Raw genomic sequence first — 20,000 nt, forward strand, 5'->3', positions numbered from 1 at the left:
ACACATCATTTAACCGTGCAAGGGGGCAGCCCCCAAAGGCGCCCCAAAGGCGCCCCAAAGGCACCCAAAAGGGAGCAGTGTGGCGGGACGGTACCATGCTCAGGGTACCTCATGGAGGAGGATGGGGGAGAGCACTGGTGAATTTCTCCCCCCACCAACCTGGCAATGCCAACCATTGGACTACGAGTTTGATGCCCTAACCGCTTACCCAAGCCTGCCCTTGATTGGATGTTAACCAAGAGAACTGTTTAATGGCGGTGACCCAATATTATATGACCCAATTATATTATTCAGGAGGGGGCTATTACTAGCACCCATATCTTTTATTATTTCATGATGTGTACTTTGGCTCTGTTTTGAAAGACTGTGTGTTTGTGTGTTTTTGCTGGCCAAGAACTACAGTAGTTGGCTGACCTTCTTGGCTGCTCTTATGGACATTGTAAACAACCAGCGTAGATTGGGCTCAGCTTTTTTCCGATTTCAATTTATTCGGGATGTAACATTTCTACAATTACATACTTGAGGCACTGGCAGCAACAGGAGCGCTAAGCTGTAGTGCAGTTTGCAGCCAGGCATTTCTCCAACCAAACCCTCAAACTAAAGCCTTATTTGGACCCAATTAGTTTTATGGGGGGACCTACAGTTGGGCAAAGTAATAATAACGAATTTAGTCCCATCCAAACGCACCGTGTCAGTAAAGATAGCAGAGTACTTCGCCGACAGTTGCAACTCCTGTGAAACGGTCCGGAGAAATAACCCTACTAATCCCCTGCAAATGCGACCATATGTAAAGATGTCACTTAAAGTGCATGGAAGGCACATTACATCTAACCTCTGTGGGTTTACTAACATTACAACCATGAAGTTTTCTCTTAATGGAGCTGCTCCAAACTGTTTTCGCTATCAAAATAGGGAAGTAGTGTCAATTTCATTCTTTAGAAGCAATGGCACGCATGCAGACACATTAGAATAGATTCTGCTGCGTTAGTAAACCAGTAGCTCATTATTAACATTGCTCATCCATGTACGCATGATTATTAGAGCGCTACATCAAGTGGCAGTGCTGGGTTGCATTTTCAGTCAGCTGTAAGCAAAGGTATTACGTTTAGGATAAAAAATAAATATAAAATAATCAATTTTTAATATTTTTTAGGGGCATATTTATTTCGATAGGACAGTATGAGATGCGTCAGTGAGTGAGTGGGAGAGAGATGGCGGGAGGATGGGTAAATCACCCGAGCCGGAATCGAACCCAGATCGCAGGCGTAGTAACCCAGTGCCCTACCGTTAGGCCACGGCAGGGCCATCCATGTCTTGATCATAACTATGGCTTCTCAGTCGTTGGGCTCACTGTTCGCACAGAGAGTACTGATGAAGCAAGCACACGGAAACTTCTGCTTTGCTCTACTCTCAAGATGAAAAAAACTCCTTGTGCTACACCTTTTTGTGTCTATTGCAATGTGGGAACCGACCCTCCCCTCTAAAACTCTGTGTTTGGGTCCACGGACCTGCTTATTTATCTGAACTTCTAGTGCGCAGCAATACACATGCTCCATGCATAACTATGATAATAGAGATTAGACTCAGCCTGATCTCCAAAAAATCCGTGCTCCTGGACACGGATGTTAAGGACACGAAATCCGTGTCCAGGAGCACGGATTTTGCCAAAATTCCGTGCTCCTGGACACGGAATTGTTTTCCGTGCTCCTGGACACGGAATTGTTTTCCGTAATGGGCACACGGAAGTGCTTTCTATAGGATATTACCACAGCACTGTGTTAACTCTATCATTAGAAAACACATACCAAATGCTAATCCTAAACAAAATAATGCTATAGCAATTTAAGTTGTGCCCTGACCAAAACATTCCCTAACCTTAACCTGTCATTACAGACATATTTTTGAGAAATACCTTTTCCAGTTGGTTGCTAGGCTATCAAACTCATATAATGAATGCATGAAAACTAGCTTTGCCCAGACCAAAACAATTTCTAACCCTAACCTGTCAGTAAGAAATGTTTTTTTTGAGACAAAATATTTGAAATTAGAAAAATCCTGAGAAAACACAAGACTGTGGAAACATTGAGCTGTGGGAGTATAGAGAGCAATTCTGTGTGTCCATCACGGAAAATAATTCCGTGTCCAGGAGCACGGAATTTTGGCCAAATCCGTGCTCCTGGACACGGATTTTGTGTCCTTAACATCCGTGTCCAGGAGCACGGATTTTTTGGAGATCATGTTGTTAGACTAGTACCAATTAATACCAATAGATCGATCAATATATCAATAGGCCATACTCCGAGTCCAAGGTGCCAAGCACAAAGAGTCCATCGGTACTTGTTCATGAACACATTTGATCCCCAGCACCTCAGTGCATGTGGTACCTTCATCATGATTAATGGACCTATCTGCCAACAAAAGTAGTGACTAATTAATTAAGTGTACCAATTGCAGTGCAAAGTGCTAAGTTGGCTCAAGAGCAGTAACTCAGAAGTAAAATGGTAGTTCATTCACACGTCGCGATCACTATGTAAGCAGGGCTTTGTGCTTGAATGAATGAATGAAATAAATACATTTGTGTTTGATGAATCACTATGATCATACATTTTCCTGTGAAGATGTTGACCCATTCCATTCCTCTTTCTCTTCATCTGTCTGGGCTTCATCCTTTCCCTGCCATCCCAGCGCCCCGCAGAGCAGAAGACCTCGAACCTCGTAACAGAGCCAGTCATCTCCCACCTGCGCAGCCGGACGCTGCACATCTCCAGCGTGGTCACCAGCGACTCGGGCAAGTACGTCTGCGAGGCCAAGAACGAGAGGGGCACCAGCACCAAGACTGTACAGCTGGAGGTCTATGGTGAGAGAAACTAAGAGAGAAAGCGACACGCATACAAACAACGCTGAATGTGTTGGAGGAACGGGGGACCAATGCTTGGAAAAAGCAATCAGTGTTAAATGGTTTTAATTGGGTTAAATTGAATTATTGGGCTTAGGAGTGTTTCATTAAAACAATCCCTACTTTGTGGTTGCACACACAAGTTGTTTGCAGCAAAATGTTACATAAACAGTAGAAATGTCCCCCTAAAATACTAGAAAGAACACACACACACACACACACACACACACACACACACACACACACACACACACACACACACACACACACACACACACACACACACACGCACACACACACGCACACACACACGCACACACACACACACACACACACACACGCACACACACACGCACACACACACGCACACACACACACACATTACAATTTCTTTGGCCACATTGCCATGACTAGGCCTAAACCTATGCTAAATGAGTTAAACCAAAACCCATCTGTGTACACTGATTAAACCACATTAGCCCTGGTCTTGCCGATGTGGATGACCATGCCTCTTTGCTGCGTGCATGTCTGAATATCTCCGAATGTCTCTGAATATCTCTCAATGCCTCTGAATGTCTCTGAATGTCTCTGAATGTCTCTGAATGTCTCTGAATGTGCAACAGGTAAAGGCTTCGTCACCGTGAATGGGACGAGCAACAGGACGGTGCGGGTGCGGGTGGGGGAGAACCTGTCGCTGAGGGCCCAGATCCAGGCCTTCCCCCGGCCTCACCACCTCACCTGGAGGTACATGGGCCGGGAGCTGTGGAACACCTCCGATCACGTCATCATCACCCAGGCCACAGGACACAGGTGAGGAAGAACGTACACATACTGTATGATCACACATGCGTGTACGCATACACACACATGCACGCATGTATGTTCGCATGCACACACAAACATGCATGCACACGCATGCACACGCATGCGCGTTCACGCACACATACACACATACACACACACACACGCACGCACGCACGCACGCACGCACACACACACACACACACACACACACACACACACACACACACACACACACACACACACACACACACACACACACACACACACACACACACACACACACACACACACACACACACACACACACACACACACACAATGGCTTCAGTCCAGTTTGAGTCCTGTCAGAGTTCAGATGGATCCGCTCTGTAGGTCTGGACTTGTGTTTGCACGAGAGGCAGATCCTGATCCTTGTCATCAGTGTAGTTTAGCTGTGGCCAACCCCCACCTCGTCCACACAGACTGACTGTGTCTGAACTCTGAACTCTGAGCACACAACATTGTGTTGTATTTGTGATGTACTGAAAAGAATGTCTTGTCCTCTGGCACTTCCACAAAAGTGGAAGTTAGAGCAGCATTGTGAAATCAATTGCACATCAAAGGACCACTAATGACACCAATAAAAGACTCAGGCAAGCACAATCAAATATCCGTCTCAAAGGCAAACATTTAATGACCCTCATGTCCTACGGCTGTTCCGGAGGCTTCTATTTCAGGACAAGTCTTTTCTTTGATCTGGGTGTGGAATGCCATGGTCCCAAAGCAGAGGTGTGAAGTCTAATAGATGTATATTTAAGACATCAATTATGTCTTAAAGTCAAATCAATTCTTTAAGTTTCTTTTTTGTTTCAGACATGCAAAAGTGTTATCTTTTATCTGACTTGTTTCAATGGTGAGACTTCCATCTTCATCAGAGGGTGACCCTCTGATGAAGACAGAAGTCTCACTGTCGAAACTTGAAGAGAAGAGGTGTGAAGTTTGTCAAGTCTCCAGCCAGAACGTAGTGGTCAGGAGTGCAGATCCGATTTCAGGGTTGCCGGCGGGAGAGGGCACAATATGGGCAACTGTGGCCTGTTGATTAGGGAGTCGGTCTTTCGATCAAAGGGTTGCAAGTTTGGATCTCACCCTGACGAATAGGAAAAGTCGTGCATGTTTGAAGTGCCCTTGAGCAAGCCACCTAACCCCCATATTGCTGCAGGGATGCTGTATTCAATATCCTCTAATAACGGTAAATCGCTTTGGATGAAAGCTTTAGCTAAGTGTATTGTAAAGGAAGTTTTTGAATGCAGCTCATACCATGAAATACAACTGCATAAAGGTTCACCATTTCATTCAAAAATACAGTACAAAGACTCATTTACTAAAATGTTTTGTTTTTATTTGCTTACTTTACTGTTGCATTAGCACATCTGATTCATTTAGGGTATTATTGCTATAGGTACAACAACAGCTTCTCATAAATGATGTTCCCTCCGTCTCACTGGGAATGGCACCCTTTTTTAGCGGTTATGGCACAGCGACACATTCATGTGATCACCAAGTGGCAATTTAACACTGAGTTTCGTTTTACCAGAAAACAATAAAAGGGCAGTAAAACTCTCGAGTCTTGAGAGTCAAAGGTCTGCCTATCTTTACCTCAGCTGTGTTTGTGTCTGACTGGCTGGCGTTGTGTTGTGACTGAGCTGGAAGGTCAGTAGGTCATTGGCATATTTACCCACAAACACACTTAGTGTATCACATAGAGAGCCCTCAGGGGTTGGTCATCAGAGGTCAAGGCTTCATTTACCCCCTCTATGTGAATTGGCTATTACCGGCCAACCCTGAGGCCACAACAGACACAGAGATAATGAAAAAGGACAGTTGAGTTGATGCCAAACTAACACAGCTGTGTTGTAATACTGTAACACATTAAATACGCACTCAACATCTGAGGAAGATTGCACACACATTGCACACATTATACACATTTTCATCATGGAAAGTTACACACATTATTACACAATTGTGTGATTGTACTCATGGCTTTGCTGGGAAAGAGCTTGAAGCTCAGTCAATTCTTCGCTGAAAATTAAGATGATTACAATGATGATAATGGTGATGCTGATGAGGAGGAGGAGGAGGAGGAGGAGGAGGAGGAAGAAGAGGCATCATGTAATGTAATGTTTCACCCCACAGCTACAGGAGTGAACTTAAAGTGACACTGTCCCATTTTTGGAAATAAGCTTATTTTACACCTCCCCTTGAGTTAAATAATAGGGTTTTACCTTTCTCCTGTACTGTCAACCGTTTTCTAGTTATGACAGTGAAAATTTTACCATCAAGCTAACAGTTAACATTGAGTCCTATGAGACCAGTTAGTCGCGAGCTGGTCTCATAGGACTCAATGTTAACTGTTAGCATGGAGGTAAAATTTGCACTGCCATACCCAGAGAACAGTTGACAGTACAGGAGAATGGTAAAACCCTATTATTTAACTCAAGGGGAGGTATAAAATAAGCTTATTTCCAAAAATGGGACAGTGTCACTTTAAGCTAGTCAGGCTCAAGTCTCATAAAGCGGAGACAACACAGATGAGGCATCCAATGGGGATGCTTCTGTCAATGGAAAGGATGATGATGACTCTGACAATCCAATGGGGATGCTTCTGTCAATGAAAAGGATGATGATGACTTTGACAATCCAATGGGGATGGTTTTGTCAATGCCCCTGTCAATGAAAAGGATGATGACGATGATAATGACGATGACGATGACGATGACAATAATGATGATGATGATGATGATGATGATGATGATGACGATGATGATGATGATGATGATGCCTCATTTAACGTCTAATTATTGTTGTGCTCCAACCCTCCAGCTACAGGAGCGAGCTGAAGCTAGTCAGGCTCAAAGTGGCAGAGAGCGGAGTCTACGCCTTTGAGGCATCCAATGGGGATGCTTCTGTCAACGAAACATTCACCGTCCACGTCATAAGTGAGTCCATATACTGTCATATACTGCTCCTATGCAGTCTTAGCCCCTGCACTTTAAGCTGCTGAGGTTCAATTTTATCATCATCAGAAGAGAATGCCAGTCTCATCAAAGAAGTATAACGAAGCTGGCCTGTACAGCAGAAATGTCGAAGTCCATTTTGCAATCTTGTAATCACACCATATAAAACCAGTGTGACACCTACTGTACAGCATAAAAAGAGTAATTGTAAGCAATTGGACTTCTTTGTGGAAGTTGAAAGACATGCTACAGTATATTACGTAGCCTCTTACTGCAGATGGGGTCGCCAGCGGGCCTATTCACTATTTGCTGAAAATACTCCTACTGAAACTACATCATAACAACATTGCTATGACCGCAGTGCCGATAGTCTTAAGTAACAGATTAAGACATAGACATTACAATTTTGGTGACAGTAAGGTTATAACATAGGTGCTGTGCTAAGGGGTTAATAACCTATTTTCCTTTTGGAAAGAATTGCTACATACAGTACGTAGACCACTAGTGAGTGGCCTACTTTACAGTAACAGCATCCTTAGCCGTTGGGTGTGAATTTCAGTTCTCTCGGTTTTCGGTCGCTACCGCGCTGCCATGACAGGTGATTATCGCTGTTGTCATCTGAGTCAAGGAGCAGGGACCTCTGACCCCTGAGCTGAACCTTCACCTCTGACCCTGACAGGCAAGCCGGAGATCGTGTCTCACGAGGGCCCGGTGGACGGACAGGTGCGCTGCGTTGCCGAAGGTTACCCCGCTCCTCAGATCACCTGGTACTACTGTGACCAGCCTCACACCAGGTGACTCACCCCGGACATGCTACACACATAGGCATACACACACATATGTGTACACACGGACACATGCACACACACACACACACACACACACACACACACACACACACACACACACACACACACACACGCACAATGTATAGAAACAGATGCACGCGTGCACACACACACACACACACGTACATACACGACAGTGCACAGTACATGTATACACACACACACACACACACACACACACACACACACACACACACACTCACACACATAATGTATAGAAACAGATACACGAGTACACACACACACACACACACACACACACACACACACACACACACACACACACACACACAATGCCCAGAAATGCAGATACACACACACACTCACATAAACACACACACATAATGCACAAAAATGCACACACATACACACGCATACACACACACACACACACACACACACACACACACACACACACACACACACACACACACACACACACACACACACACACACACACACTGTACGGATACTATCAACCAAATTTGATGTCCTGTCAAATCTGCTACTAGAAACTAGTGCAACACTGGATGAGATGCCGGGGTTTCCAAAAGTATGTTTGTACAGTTATGGTCTAAAAACCTCAATTACAGCCACATGCAAACTCCTCAATGACCGACACACTGTCACTGTCATTCTCACTCACTCACTATGTAAATCCGAAGCATGTGGTCTGACCTACTATCATGACCATCACATGAGGTGGCAATCGCACTATAATTGGATCAGCTATGCGCCCAGTGATCCCCTGTGACGTCATCACTATGTTGACAAATCAACACGCTGACCACCTTGAGGGCGCATGACTTGGTTGCTCCGTGCCCACTGTGGCGCGTGATTGGTCGACGGGGAGGTCATGTGATGGGGTGTGTTCACTAGGTGGGGCTACCCCTACCACCACCACCACCACCACCCCCGCCACCGTTGGCTGTCATAGAGGGAGGTCTGGGTGCCAGTGAGAGTCCTGTGAGTCACTCCAATACAAAGCGATTATCCAGTCACACGGTAATCACCATTCATATCCATAGGGGGGGCTACCCAGCGCACACAAACACACAAACAACAGGTGTGGGATGTGCTGCTTTAGCAGAACTGTGTGTGTGTGTGTGTGTGTGTGTGTGTGTGTGTGTGTGTGTGTGTGTGTGTGTGTGTGTGTGTGTGTGTGTGTGTGTGTGTGTGTGTGTGTGTGTGTGTGTGTGTGTGTGTGTGTGTGTGTGTGAGGAGGGGGTGGGGCTGTGTGTTTATGTGTTTGTGCATTATCTGTTTAAAGCTGTGTTTGACTAAGTAACAGTAGAGGGTGTACAATCTCACATGTCACCTTAATACTGCGCTATACTAATACTGTGCTGTATAAGCACTGTAAATGTGCCTTGCCTAATACTTGTACATAAGACCAGAACAGGACGTACATATGCTGACCTGAACACGCACGCACGCATGCATGCATGCACGCGCGCGCACACACACACACACACACACACACACACACACACACACACACACACACACACACACACACACACACACACACACACACACACACACACACACACACACACACACACACACACACACACATTCACACATACTCTCTCCCTCCTCCTTCCCCTCCCCATCTGTGTGTGTGTATCATGTGTATTGTGTAATGAAATACAGTATTGGGTACTGTAAGAAAAAAATGATGACAGTTCAAAAATAGCTTTGGATAGGTTTTGAAACCATAAAAGGCGTCAACTTGTGGGTTTGCCTTCAGGACTGTGCTGCACTCACCCTTTTACCTCAGCTGAGTTTAGGCTGAGGTTTGTAAATCCAAAGGCCTTGAGGCGTACTGTGAGAAACTGCTAAAAAAATGTCTACAGCCAAAAGGCTGCTATCTGCTCTCTACAAACTGCTCTCCACTTGGGTACAGCTTGGCCACGCGCCAACAGTTCCTCGTAGCGCCACACAAACCTTTTATCTCATCCTCTTCATCTCGTAATTTGTCAGGCTTCACTTCCAACCGATATGCAGGTTGGGCTGGGATTCCACCAAAGTGATTGTGAGTAATGATTGAGGCAGCAGAACATTCCTGAAAACCTCAGAAACCTGATTTCGACCGTTGGGGTCATAATTTGTTTAAGGTCCTGTTTGTTTTATTCATTTATTGGTCAGTTTATTCAGCCTGTGGGGCTTGAACGCCACAATGGTTCATTCAACAGAAAACAGGGTTAAGGATGCACTGCTTGATCAGAACTCCATGGAAGCCTCCTGGCCTCTCAGCTTTAGGATTCATGTGCTCCACTTTAGGCTATATGTACCATTTTGATTTAACCACCAAACGCAGCTGATTGGGCCATGACTTGAGTCCAGCGTGCTCCGGTATCTGACCTAAGTAGCTGTGTGTGTGTGTGTGTGTGTGTGTGTGTGTGTGTGTGTGTGTGTGTGTGTGTGTGTGTGTGTGTGTGTGTGTGTGTGTGTGTGTGTGTGTGTGTGTGTGTGTGTGTGTGTGTGTGTGTGTGTGTGTGTGTGTGTGTGTGTGTGTGTGCGCGCGCCTGTGTGCTTCTGTGTCTGTGCGTGTGATGAGACTTATCAGCTGTCCACAAGACATGCATTTCACTGCCTGGACAAGATTTGTCCTTAATGCATTACTTCCAACCGCAAACACACAGATTGCATTCCAATCTATCCGTGACATCTGACGGGCTTGACACACAGCCAGACATCTGCCGATACAGGTCTCAGTGTGGGTTGTTGGGCAGATTAGTCTGATTTACACTGAGAGACAAGTGTTATGCGATTTCAGTTAAGTGTTTGATGCTATAATGATCAGGGATTGCAGAAGAATTTTAATTTGAATCTGCTTTTACACCAGGACTCCAAAAGTCTTCAGCTGGGTACTTGCTATGTGATTTAAATCACTCACGCAACCACTCGCGACCAACTGCACTTAACCTTTAAGAGTGTACCGTCACACCGTTGTGACGGGAATGTTCGGGCAGTGAAAGTTCTATAGAATTCTCGCCGTCATTCAATACGATATGAAATTGTAGAATCTTGCATTGTTATAGAACGCATTCTTTTTATAGAATGCTCAAAAACCCACACTCTTAAAGGTTTTGATTGCTTCAGGACGATCGGAGCACTTTGCACAAAACTGGAGGTGTCGTCTAGGGGGAAGATCGCCAACGGGGCTCTCATTAATGCTTTCCACCATTCTCTGACTCTATAGAGTATACCGCGACCTCAACAAGGAACTTTGGCAGATCGCCCTTTCGTCAATAATGCACCGTACGCACGTGTCTGTGTACCTTGTGTCAGGTGTTCTCTCGCACACAACATTGATATAAAATACACATGGCAATTTGTTTGTGCACCACATGTGCCCACATATCCTGTAGAAAGCATGTCCCGGGTGTTTGTGTGTGTGTGTGTGTGTGTGTGCATGCGTGCGTGCGTGCGTGCATGCGTGTGTGTGCGTGTGCATATGAAGAGTTCAGATGTAAACCCCCCTAAGTTCCTTTTCAGAAAATAATCTTAATTCATTTTTATTTAATACAAAGCTATCAAAATTGCATATTTTTTTCTTCTATTTATGTAATATAACTATTTATATGTATTATCAAGTACATGAACGTAAACCACACCAACAACAGGGTTCTCTAAAAATATAGAAGTGCAGGTCTTCAGAAATGGAGTTAGGGGGTTTTGCATCTGAACTCTTCATATGTGCACGTATATATGCATGCATGTGTGTTTTTATGTATGTATATGTACATTTCTCTGTGTGCGTAACAAACAGGTTGTCACCCACATCCCACCTATCTGTCCCCCTCAGGTGTTCTCAGCTGAATGTGGGTGTAACCAGTAATATGTGCAATACTATAGTAATGTAGTGGAAAGTGCGCACATCCAGCAAAAAAGCATCAGCAGGTGCCAAATCAAAAAACTGTCACATGTAGGAGCGGGAAAGGATCTGCACACTGCTTGCAAAAGACTTAATTTATTAGGAGCAACGTTTCGATCATAGATCTTCTTCGGGCATCTTCCACAAGATGCATCTTCTACAAGATGCCTGAAGAAGATCTATGATCGAAACGTTGCTCCTAATAAATTAAGTCTTTTGCAAGCAGTGTGCAGATCCTTTCCCGCTCCTACAATACTATAGTAATACCGGTAGGTACATATCTGTAGTAGTTATATCAATTTCAAGAAGCAAGTAAAGATTCTCCTCATTTGTGACGATCTACTACAATAATGCTTGAGCTGGCCCAATCCCAGGCCAGACTCTAGACATGATGTGTAGGTGTTACTTAAAAAAAAAAACGCTAACCCTATTTTGCATCTGCGCTTGCATCCGCATATTTCCTGTGCACTTCGTATCTGCTAGTGATGTTGGCTATAATTATGTCCTTGACTGTAAGTCACTTTGCTTTAAAAAAAAAGTGTATGCCAAATGCAATGTAATGTAATGTCAAGTAATCCCGCCGACAGGTGTTCCCAGCTGCTGAACGCCACGCAGGAAGAGGAGGACGTGGTGACGGTGACGCTGTCTAACCCGGCGTTCGGCATCAGCGAGGTGGAGAGCCGCCTCAACATCAGCAAGAGCCACTTCCCCACGCTGGAGTGTGTGGCCACCGTGGAGGGGGAGCAGGTCTACACACTCTTCTCCATCAGTGGTGAGTTGTGTGTGTGTGTGTGTGTGTGTGTGTGTGTGTGTGTGTGTGTGTGTGTGTGTGTGTGTGTGTGTGTGTGTGTGTGTGTGTGTGTGTGTGTGTGTGTGTGTGTGTGTGTGTGTGTGTGTGTGTGTGTGTGTGTCTATGTGTGTGTGCTGTCTTTTTCTTAAACTCAAAAAATAATGCGCAAACACACACACACACACACGCACATGTACAACCAGTTATACAGTATATGAATGTGTGCGTGTGCGTGTGCGTGTGCGTGTGCGTGTGCGTGTGCGTGTGCGTGTGCGTGTGCGTGTCTGTGTCTGTGTCTGTGTCTGTGTCTGTAAGTGTACAAGCTCTTTCATTCTTGATCACTGGACTTGCTCCTGTAATCACAGATGTTGCATCATATAGAGTGCTTCTGGGAAGTGGGGCTACAGTGCCAAGTATTTAACCTCTAGTCAAGTGCCATGAGGGTTTAAGCCCAGGCCTTGACCAATGACTGGGCCTTGGATCTTTGTTGTCGTCCTGCTGCAACTTCTTACCTGTCCTCCCTAAGAAGGTTGTGCCAGGTGTTGCCTACCGTGTATGTCTGTTTGTCTGCTTGTTTGTCCGTCTGTCTGTCTGTCTGTCTGCCTGCCTGCCTGCAGTGTATTGCGTTGCCTGCGGGTGGTGCCAAACCCAGAACATCACGTGCATCTAGCATTGGCCAGGGGGAAAGGTTGCCATCTCTTATTGCTCTTATTGCATGCTGATTTGCTGCTGGCATCCTCTATGTTGTTGTCTCTCTGGCTTCTGTGTGTTTTGCATGGTAGCATTTAAGTTCCCCTCCCCTTGGGATAGTATTAAAGTTAATCCCTTCGTATCTCCATAACACATATATGGGTCACTAGGTAGTGCCCGCATGGGAATTCAGGTCACCTGTTCCAAGGTGTGGAAAGCACTAGAGCAGGTGTGTCAAACTCAAATTGACTGAGGGCCAAAATCAACATTTTTGAACAAAGTCATGGGCCAAACTCAGTATTTATTTTTAAAAATGGACCAAGATTGTGCCCTTAATACCCACCCACACTCCTTCCCATCATATATGGTAGTTCAAATGTGCCTGCATATATTGTGTTGTATGTGAGTGTTAGCTGTTTCATTGGACTGGGCCCACTCATATTCCTGTGACACACCAAATTTCATGTTGAAGTCGTGTTATGCTATACATTGATGGTGTATGTGGGGCAGCTGTAATACACATTGGAAATTACCTCACGGGCCAAACAAAATGACTCTGCGGGCCAGATTTGGCCCCCGGGCCTGACTCTGACATACCTGCACGAGAGCTATGAGTGGCAGTTTAAAGCTGGAGATACACTGGATGTGTTAAGTCGAAGACTTATCTACAGTAACAATTAGCCTCCTCCATAATCAATCGCACTGGCTACACCAGACACGGCAGAGCAACATTTTAAAATAATAGTGGATAGTTTTCAATGTAGTTTTGATGCATCTTGACTTAACGCAATACATCTTGACTTAACGCTAAGTGTAGCCCTTAGCGTAAATAAAGACGGTGGATAGGCCTTGACACGTTATGGTTTATTATATCCCCGAAACGCGGAGCGTCGGGGATGTAATGGTTTTGCGTGCGCCGCCGCCGCCGCGTCCGCCGCCGCCGCGTAAGGTCTTTCGTGTTAACGCGATAACTTTTGAACGGATGTTTGGATTTGTCCCAGATTTGGTGTGTGAATGCTCTAGGGCAGGTTCATGAACTGATTCGAGTTTGGAGGTCAACAATTTCAAGATGGCCGAATTCAAGATGGCCGAATTTTTGTTTGGCCCATTACTTCTGACCGGGTGGATGGATTTGTCCCAGATTTGGTGTGTGAATGCTCTAGGGTGGGTTCATGAACTGATTACAGTTTGGAGGTTAACACTTTCAAGATGGCCGAATTCAAGATGGCCGAATTTTTGTTTGGTCCATAACTTCTGACCGGGTGGATGGATTTGTCCAGATTTGGTGTGTGAATGTTCTAGGATAGGTTCATGAACTGATTCGAGTTTGGAGGTCAACAATTTCAAGATGGCCGAATTCAAGATGGCCGAATTTTTGTTTGGCCCATTACTTCTGACCGGGTGGTTGGATTTGTCCCAGATTTGGTGTGTGAATGCTCTAGGGTGGGTTCATGAACTGATTACAGTTTGGGAGGTTAACACTTTCAAGATGGCCAAATTCAAGATGGCCGAATTTTTGTTTGGTCCATAACTTCTGACGGGGTGGAGGGATTTGTCTCAGATTTTGGTGTGTGAATGTTCTAGGGTAGGTTCATGAACTGATTCGAGTTTGGAGGTCAACAATTTCAAGATGGCCGAATTCAAGATGGCCGAATTTTTGTTTGGCCCATTACTTCTGACCGGGTGGATGGATTTGTCCCAGATTTGGTGTGTGAATGCTCTAGGGTGGGTTCATGAACTGATTACAGTTTGGAGGTTAACACTTTCAAGATGTCCGAATTCAAGATGGCCGAATTTTTGTTTGGTCCATAACTTCTGACCGGGTGGATGGATTTGTCCCAGATTTGGTGTGTGAATGTTTCTAGGGTAGGTTCATGAACTGATTGGAGTTTGGAGGTCAACAATTTCAAGATGTCCGAATTCAAGATGGCCGAATTTTTGTTTGGCCCATTACTTCTGACCGGGTGGATGGATTTGTCACAGATTTGGTGTGTGAATGTTCTAGGCTAGGTTCATGAACTGATTCGAGTTTGGAGGTCAACAATTTCAAGATGGCCGAATTCAAGATGGCCGAATTTTTTGTTTGGCCCATTACTTCTGACCGGGTGGATGGATTTGTCCCAGATTTGGTGTCTGAATGCTGCAGGGTAGGTTCATGAACTGATTCGAGTTTGGAGGTCAACACTTTCAAAATGGTGGAATTTTTATTTGGCCCATAACTTCTGACTGGGTGGATTGATTTGCCCAGTAACTCCTTAATTTAATGGTTCACCATTTTCAGTGAATCTACCATATCAGGTAGGCCTACAGTGTAATAACCAGTGTAACAATATTTAATACCATTGTAATACTAGTGTAATACCTGTGTAAAAATGGGCAATACCAGGTACAGTGTAATAACCAGTGTAACAATATGCAATACCATGTAATACTAGTGTAATACCAGTGTACAAATATGCAATACCATGTAATACCACTTACACACAAATAGCCTACATGATATAAGTACAAAATTGGTACATGGTGTCACACTGGTATGACGTGGTATTAAATATTGTTGCACTGGTTATTACACTGTACCTAATGTGGTATATCCACTGTAATAGTGAACCATTAAAACAGTGTTACCATTTGCCCCATTTTTCCTTCATTTTCACAATAGTCATTTGGTTTTAAGCCTATGCACGTCATTGATCTATGTATAGATATCAAATGTATTTATTTTATATTTTGTATTCATCATAAACGTTCATGAAAAGGTGGACGGGAGTGGTAGGAATGATTGGGGACTGGAAGCGTCGCGTTTCGGGGATATACCTTAAGCAGTCGAAGGCGACTGCACAGGCAGTCTAGTTGTTCATGTCTATGGGAGCACACCAAAGTAGGGATCAGTTCCTACCTGCATAAATAGGTGTGCTTGACATATACTTGGCTTGAGTAGCCATACAATATAGCGCTAAAGTCTGCAAAAAAGCTGGGCAATTAAAGTTGATTTCCTATCCCATAATATTTCTTAAATAAGCAGGCTACATGTTGACTGGAGATTGTGAAACGCACAGCCATCATTCTGTGACAGCATTGGTTTCTTCCATAGAACTCACCTCAGTGTTACTGAACTTGGCTTTGGCTTGTCTTCCAAATTTGGTGTGATATCCTGGAAGAAAGTCCAGATTGTGTTATACGTGGGTGATGGATAGGTAAGGGTGCAGCCTCACACTTTGACTTAAGGACGTTCCCGTCCCCCCCAGTGGATGTTCTGGAGGTTTTCCTTAACACTCCTCTGAAACCACACACACACACACACACATACACACACACACACACGCACGCACGCACGCACGCACACACACACACACACACACACACACACACACACACACACACACACACACACACACACACACACACACACACACACACACACACACACACACACACACACACACACACACAAAGGCACGTCTTGGTCTACCTCACTCCATCTCCGACTCCTAATCTTTACTCCTAATCTTTAGTTGGTTCTTTGCCAATAGCCTCCACACCATCCATAAAATGAACATCAACAAAAGCTGTTGGCACACTCTGCAGCGCGTTACTCCTCGTCTAATTGGAACTACTCTGTGTTCTGCTTACACTCTCCTATCGTTTCTATTTGAAGACGCTCCTGGGCTCGTTTACAGAGAACAGAGCTTTGTTTGTGTCTGTCTCGTCTGATGACTGGCAATGAGTCACGAAGCTGTGTTCATTACGGTTCCTAAGAACCGTGTACAGCTCTGCACACACCTCATTCATTGTGCAAGTGTTTATGTTTTGCGTATAGCTTAGCTGTGTGAGTTCCTTGTCAGCTTATCTCCTGTCCCTCATTGGCAAATGATCTCTTCCTGGAAGTGATGAATCAGCTAAATTTTAAAGTGATTGTATCTGACTGTAGACCACCAGGTGTCAAACATAAGGCCCGGTGGCCAGATGTGGCCCGTCAGATGTCAATGCGTTCAATCCGGCCCCAAACTTGTAGAGAGAAAAAAATAAGAATGTCAAAATAAGAAGTAAATCTCTAGCCCATCACACAATTTTCTGCAGTTGTCTGATATTTCAAGCTTCTAATACAACAAATGTGGCTTTTTTGCTGTTGTCATGAAGCTTGATTTGCACGGGATGAATTACCTATAGACTCCTGGTAATTCGCAATTGCCCCCGGACCTCTGTGATTTTTCGTGGCGCTTTCTGATGGGATAAGCAAACGTCCGTTATTTACTCAATTCACAGACATTATAAGGGGGTGCAAACGGCGTGCTGTGGACATGGGACATGAAATTACCCAAGGCCGTCTGTGTTTTGCCGAAATACAGTAGGTAATTCGTGGCGGAATGATTAGCTCACATATTATTTACATGTCGCATTCACACAGGACTAAGAACTCAGACATTCTCCGTAATTATTCTGAATTACCGGGGGTCCGTCCGAATCGGACTATATACCGTGAATGCTCCTGATACACCCGCTGTCATCCAGCTCAAGATGATTGACCGCAAATTTCTGCTTCATATTGGAATTGCTGATGTTTTGCAGAAGCGTTACTGACCCGGCCCACTTAAGGTCAAATAGGCTGTATATGGCCCGTGAACTGAAATGAGTTTGACAACCCTGCTGTAGACGATTGCTAGTGACTGATCATGACACATGGCATTTATACTGTAGCCTGGCTTTACTGTACATTTGGATTTGTTGATAATTGCCAATAACCTTGGCCCTAAAATTCCCTAAAATGTATTCATATAGAACATGTACAACCAAACCCACAAGGGGGTAATTAATGAAACAGCTGCTGCAGAGAGAGGCCTATTGGATACACAAACTCAATGCAATAAAAGCCAATGTTTTAAATGAATAACAGTATCTCAGTTTATTTAATTGTTAAGTGTAGTAATGTATTTTTTGTTGACCAGAATAAATATTTAGCCAATCAAAGTGTGCGGTTTGCAGTGTGCGGTGTGCGGTGATTTACGTTTTTATTTTTCATTAGGTCTACATATGACTGCATGTCACCAGTGCCTGGACACTGGCTGTGCATGGGGACTGTATGTTTTGACTTTGACTAATCTGTGGTGGTTCTCTGCCAATGGCCTCCACACCATCAACAACATTTGCTGGCACACTCTCCAGCACATTACTCTTGTTTACAGAGAACAGAGCTTTGTTTGAGTCTGTCTTATCTGATGACTGGCAATGAATTACAAACCTGTGTTCATTACAGTTCCTGAGAACCGTGTACTACACTGCACACACCTCATTGATTGTGCAAGTGTTTGTGTTTCTGTGCATTACTTCATTGCCAGCTTGTTGCCTGTCCCTCATTGACAAATGATTTCTGCCTGGAGAGGATGACTCTGAGCTTAAGTTTAAAGCGCTTGCACCTGGCTGCTCATGATTGCAAGTTGCTGATCATCACATTTGCATTTAGCTTGGCTATACGTACGTAAGGGATAACGGCCGACGAGGTGACCGATTCCACAAAATCAATAGCGATTCGGGGGCTTAGAACTTTGGCAAAGTGCGTGACAGAGACAGAGTTGCCTCCACCAAGCCATTAACTTTGTGGAACTGGTTGACCTCGAAGACCGTTATCCCGCTTATCTGCCGTTAGGGTAGGGTATTTTTTAATCTTTTACTGTTTGTTAAGTTGTAGGAACCATGCCAACTGCACCAGAATCTAGTGAGCAAGATAGCGGCTATCGGATGCGTTTAAGTGTTTAAGTTGGACGCACCTAGAATCTTCGTTTGGAAAGCTTATTTATCGCATACAGAGAGATGCTGACTCATTTAGTACCTCCTGCAGTGAAATAATAAAGTAGGTTTTGTAGATATGCAGTCTAGATTCATGTCAGTAAGTCTTGCATGGGTAAGGTGGGATACACCCCGTCTGATATTGCATTTTGTCTACACTGGTCTTACACCATTGCAGGAGAGCCTAAGTCAAGATGGCTTTGACAGTTAGTGTCGGAAAAAGCCCTGGAGTCATGGACAAACCAGGAGGGTGTTTTCCCTCAAAGCAAGAGACCTTGAAGCTAGGGAGTGAGTGTAAGGAGGGTGCGGGCAAGGACGGGGGACTTGGGTGCCAGTCAGGTGCTTGTAGAGTGAGCACTGTTTAAATATTTAGCCGTTGATTTTGAGACACAACGAGCCAGGACACATGCAGGTGCATAAAACCCACATGCACACACATTGCACATGGCCAGCCCGTACACACACTTCACACAAACATGCACTCTCTCTCTCCCTCTCTTTCACTCGCTCGTGCGCGGATGCACACGCACGCACGCGCACACACACGCTCACACACACACACACACACACACACACACACACACACACACACACACACACACACACACACACACACACACACACACACACACACACACACACACACACACACACACACACACACACACAGACACACACACATGGACACAGACACACTTGATTGTTGAAGCGTAAATGGAATGTGTTTGGTGGGGTCCATTGGAATGCTAGACATTCCACAGGGCTGGTAACTCAATATGTGGGGAGCCACTTAAGAATGTTTTAAGTGGGTACAGTCGATGCAGATCACTAGAGAGAGAGAGAGAGAGAGAGAGAGAGTGTGTGTGTGAGTGAGTGAGTGTGTGCTCGCCCGTCCGTGTATGTGTATAGTATAGTATGTGTTCACATCTGCAAGTGAACCTACAGTTCAAGAGACAGACATGCTATGGATGGGAATCTTTTTTTTTTTTGATGAAGCAGGGCCAAAAAATGGGCAGGTGGGTGCGTTGATGTGTACGTGTGTGTGTGTTTGTTCTTGCGTGTGCATGTATGTGTGTGTGTGTGTGTGTGTGTGTGTGTGTGTGTGTCTGTGAGTGTGTGCTTGCAATAAGGGAGGGGAGGGCTAGGTTTTTTGGATGAAGTGAGTGAGTGAGGGCGAGTAAAGAAGCCCTGGCTTTGGGAAGGCTCTGACAGGTTTACCACAGATTAGAACCTGCACACTCTGCACTCTCAGCTTCGCAGAGCCCCATAAAGCTCATTAGCACTAAACAGCTTACTGTACTCTACACAG

General features: G+C 44.8%; 1 protein-coding gene across 2 annotated transcripts in view; it reads left to right on the forward strand.

Annotated features, from left to right (window-relative positions):
- kita (KIT proto-oncogene, receptor tyrosine kinase a) overlaps positions 1 to 20,000 on the forward strand; it is a 49,181-nt gene that overhangs the window by 10,477 nt on the left and 18,704 nt on the right. For both annotated transcript variants that reach the window (XM_063201333.1, XM_063201332.1), the window contains 5 exons: positions 2,686 to 2,857; positions 3,520 to 3,706; positions 6,563 to 6,678; positions 7,376 to 7,490; positions 12,015 to 12,199. In XM_063201333.1, coding sequence (XP_063057403.1) covers positions 2,686 to 2,857; positions 3,520 to 3,706; positions 6,563 to 6,678; positions 7,376 to 7,490; positions 12,015 to 12,199 — 775 coding nt within the window. The remainder of the gene's footprint in view (positions 1 to 2,685; positions 2,858 to 3,519; positions 3,707 to 6,562; positions 6,679 to 7,375; positions 7,491 to 12,014; positions 12,200 to 20,000) is intronic.

The sequence above is a fragment of the Engraulis encrasicolus genome, chromosome 6 (assembly GCF_034702125.1).
Source record: "Engraulis encrasicolus isolate BLACKSEA-1 chromosome 6, IST_EnEncr_1.0, whole genome shotgun sequence".
Lineage (NCBI taxonomy): Eukaryota > Metazoa > Chordata > Actinopteri > Clupeiformes > Engraulidae > Engraulis > Engraulis encrasicolus.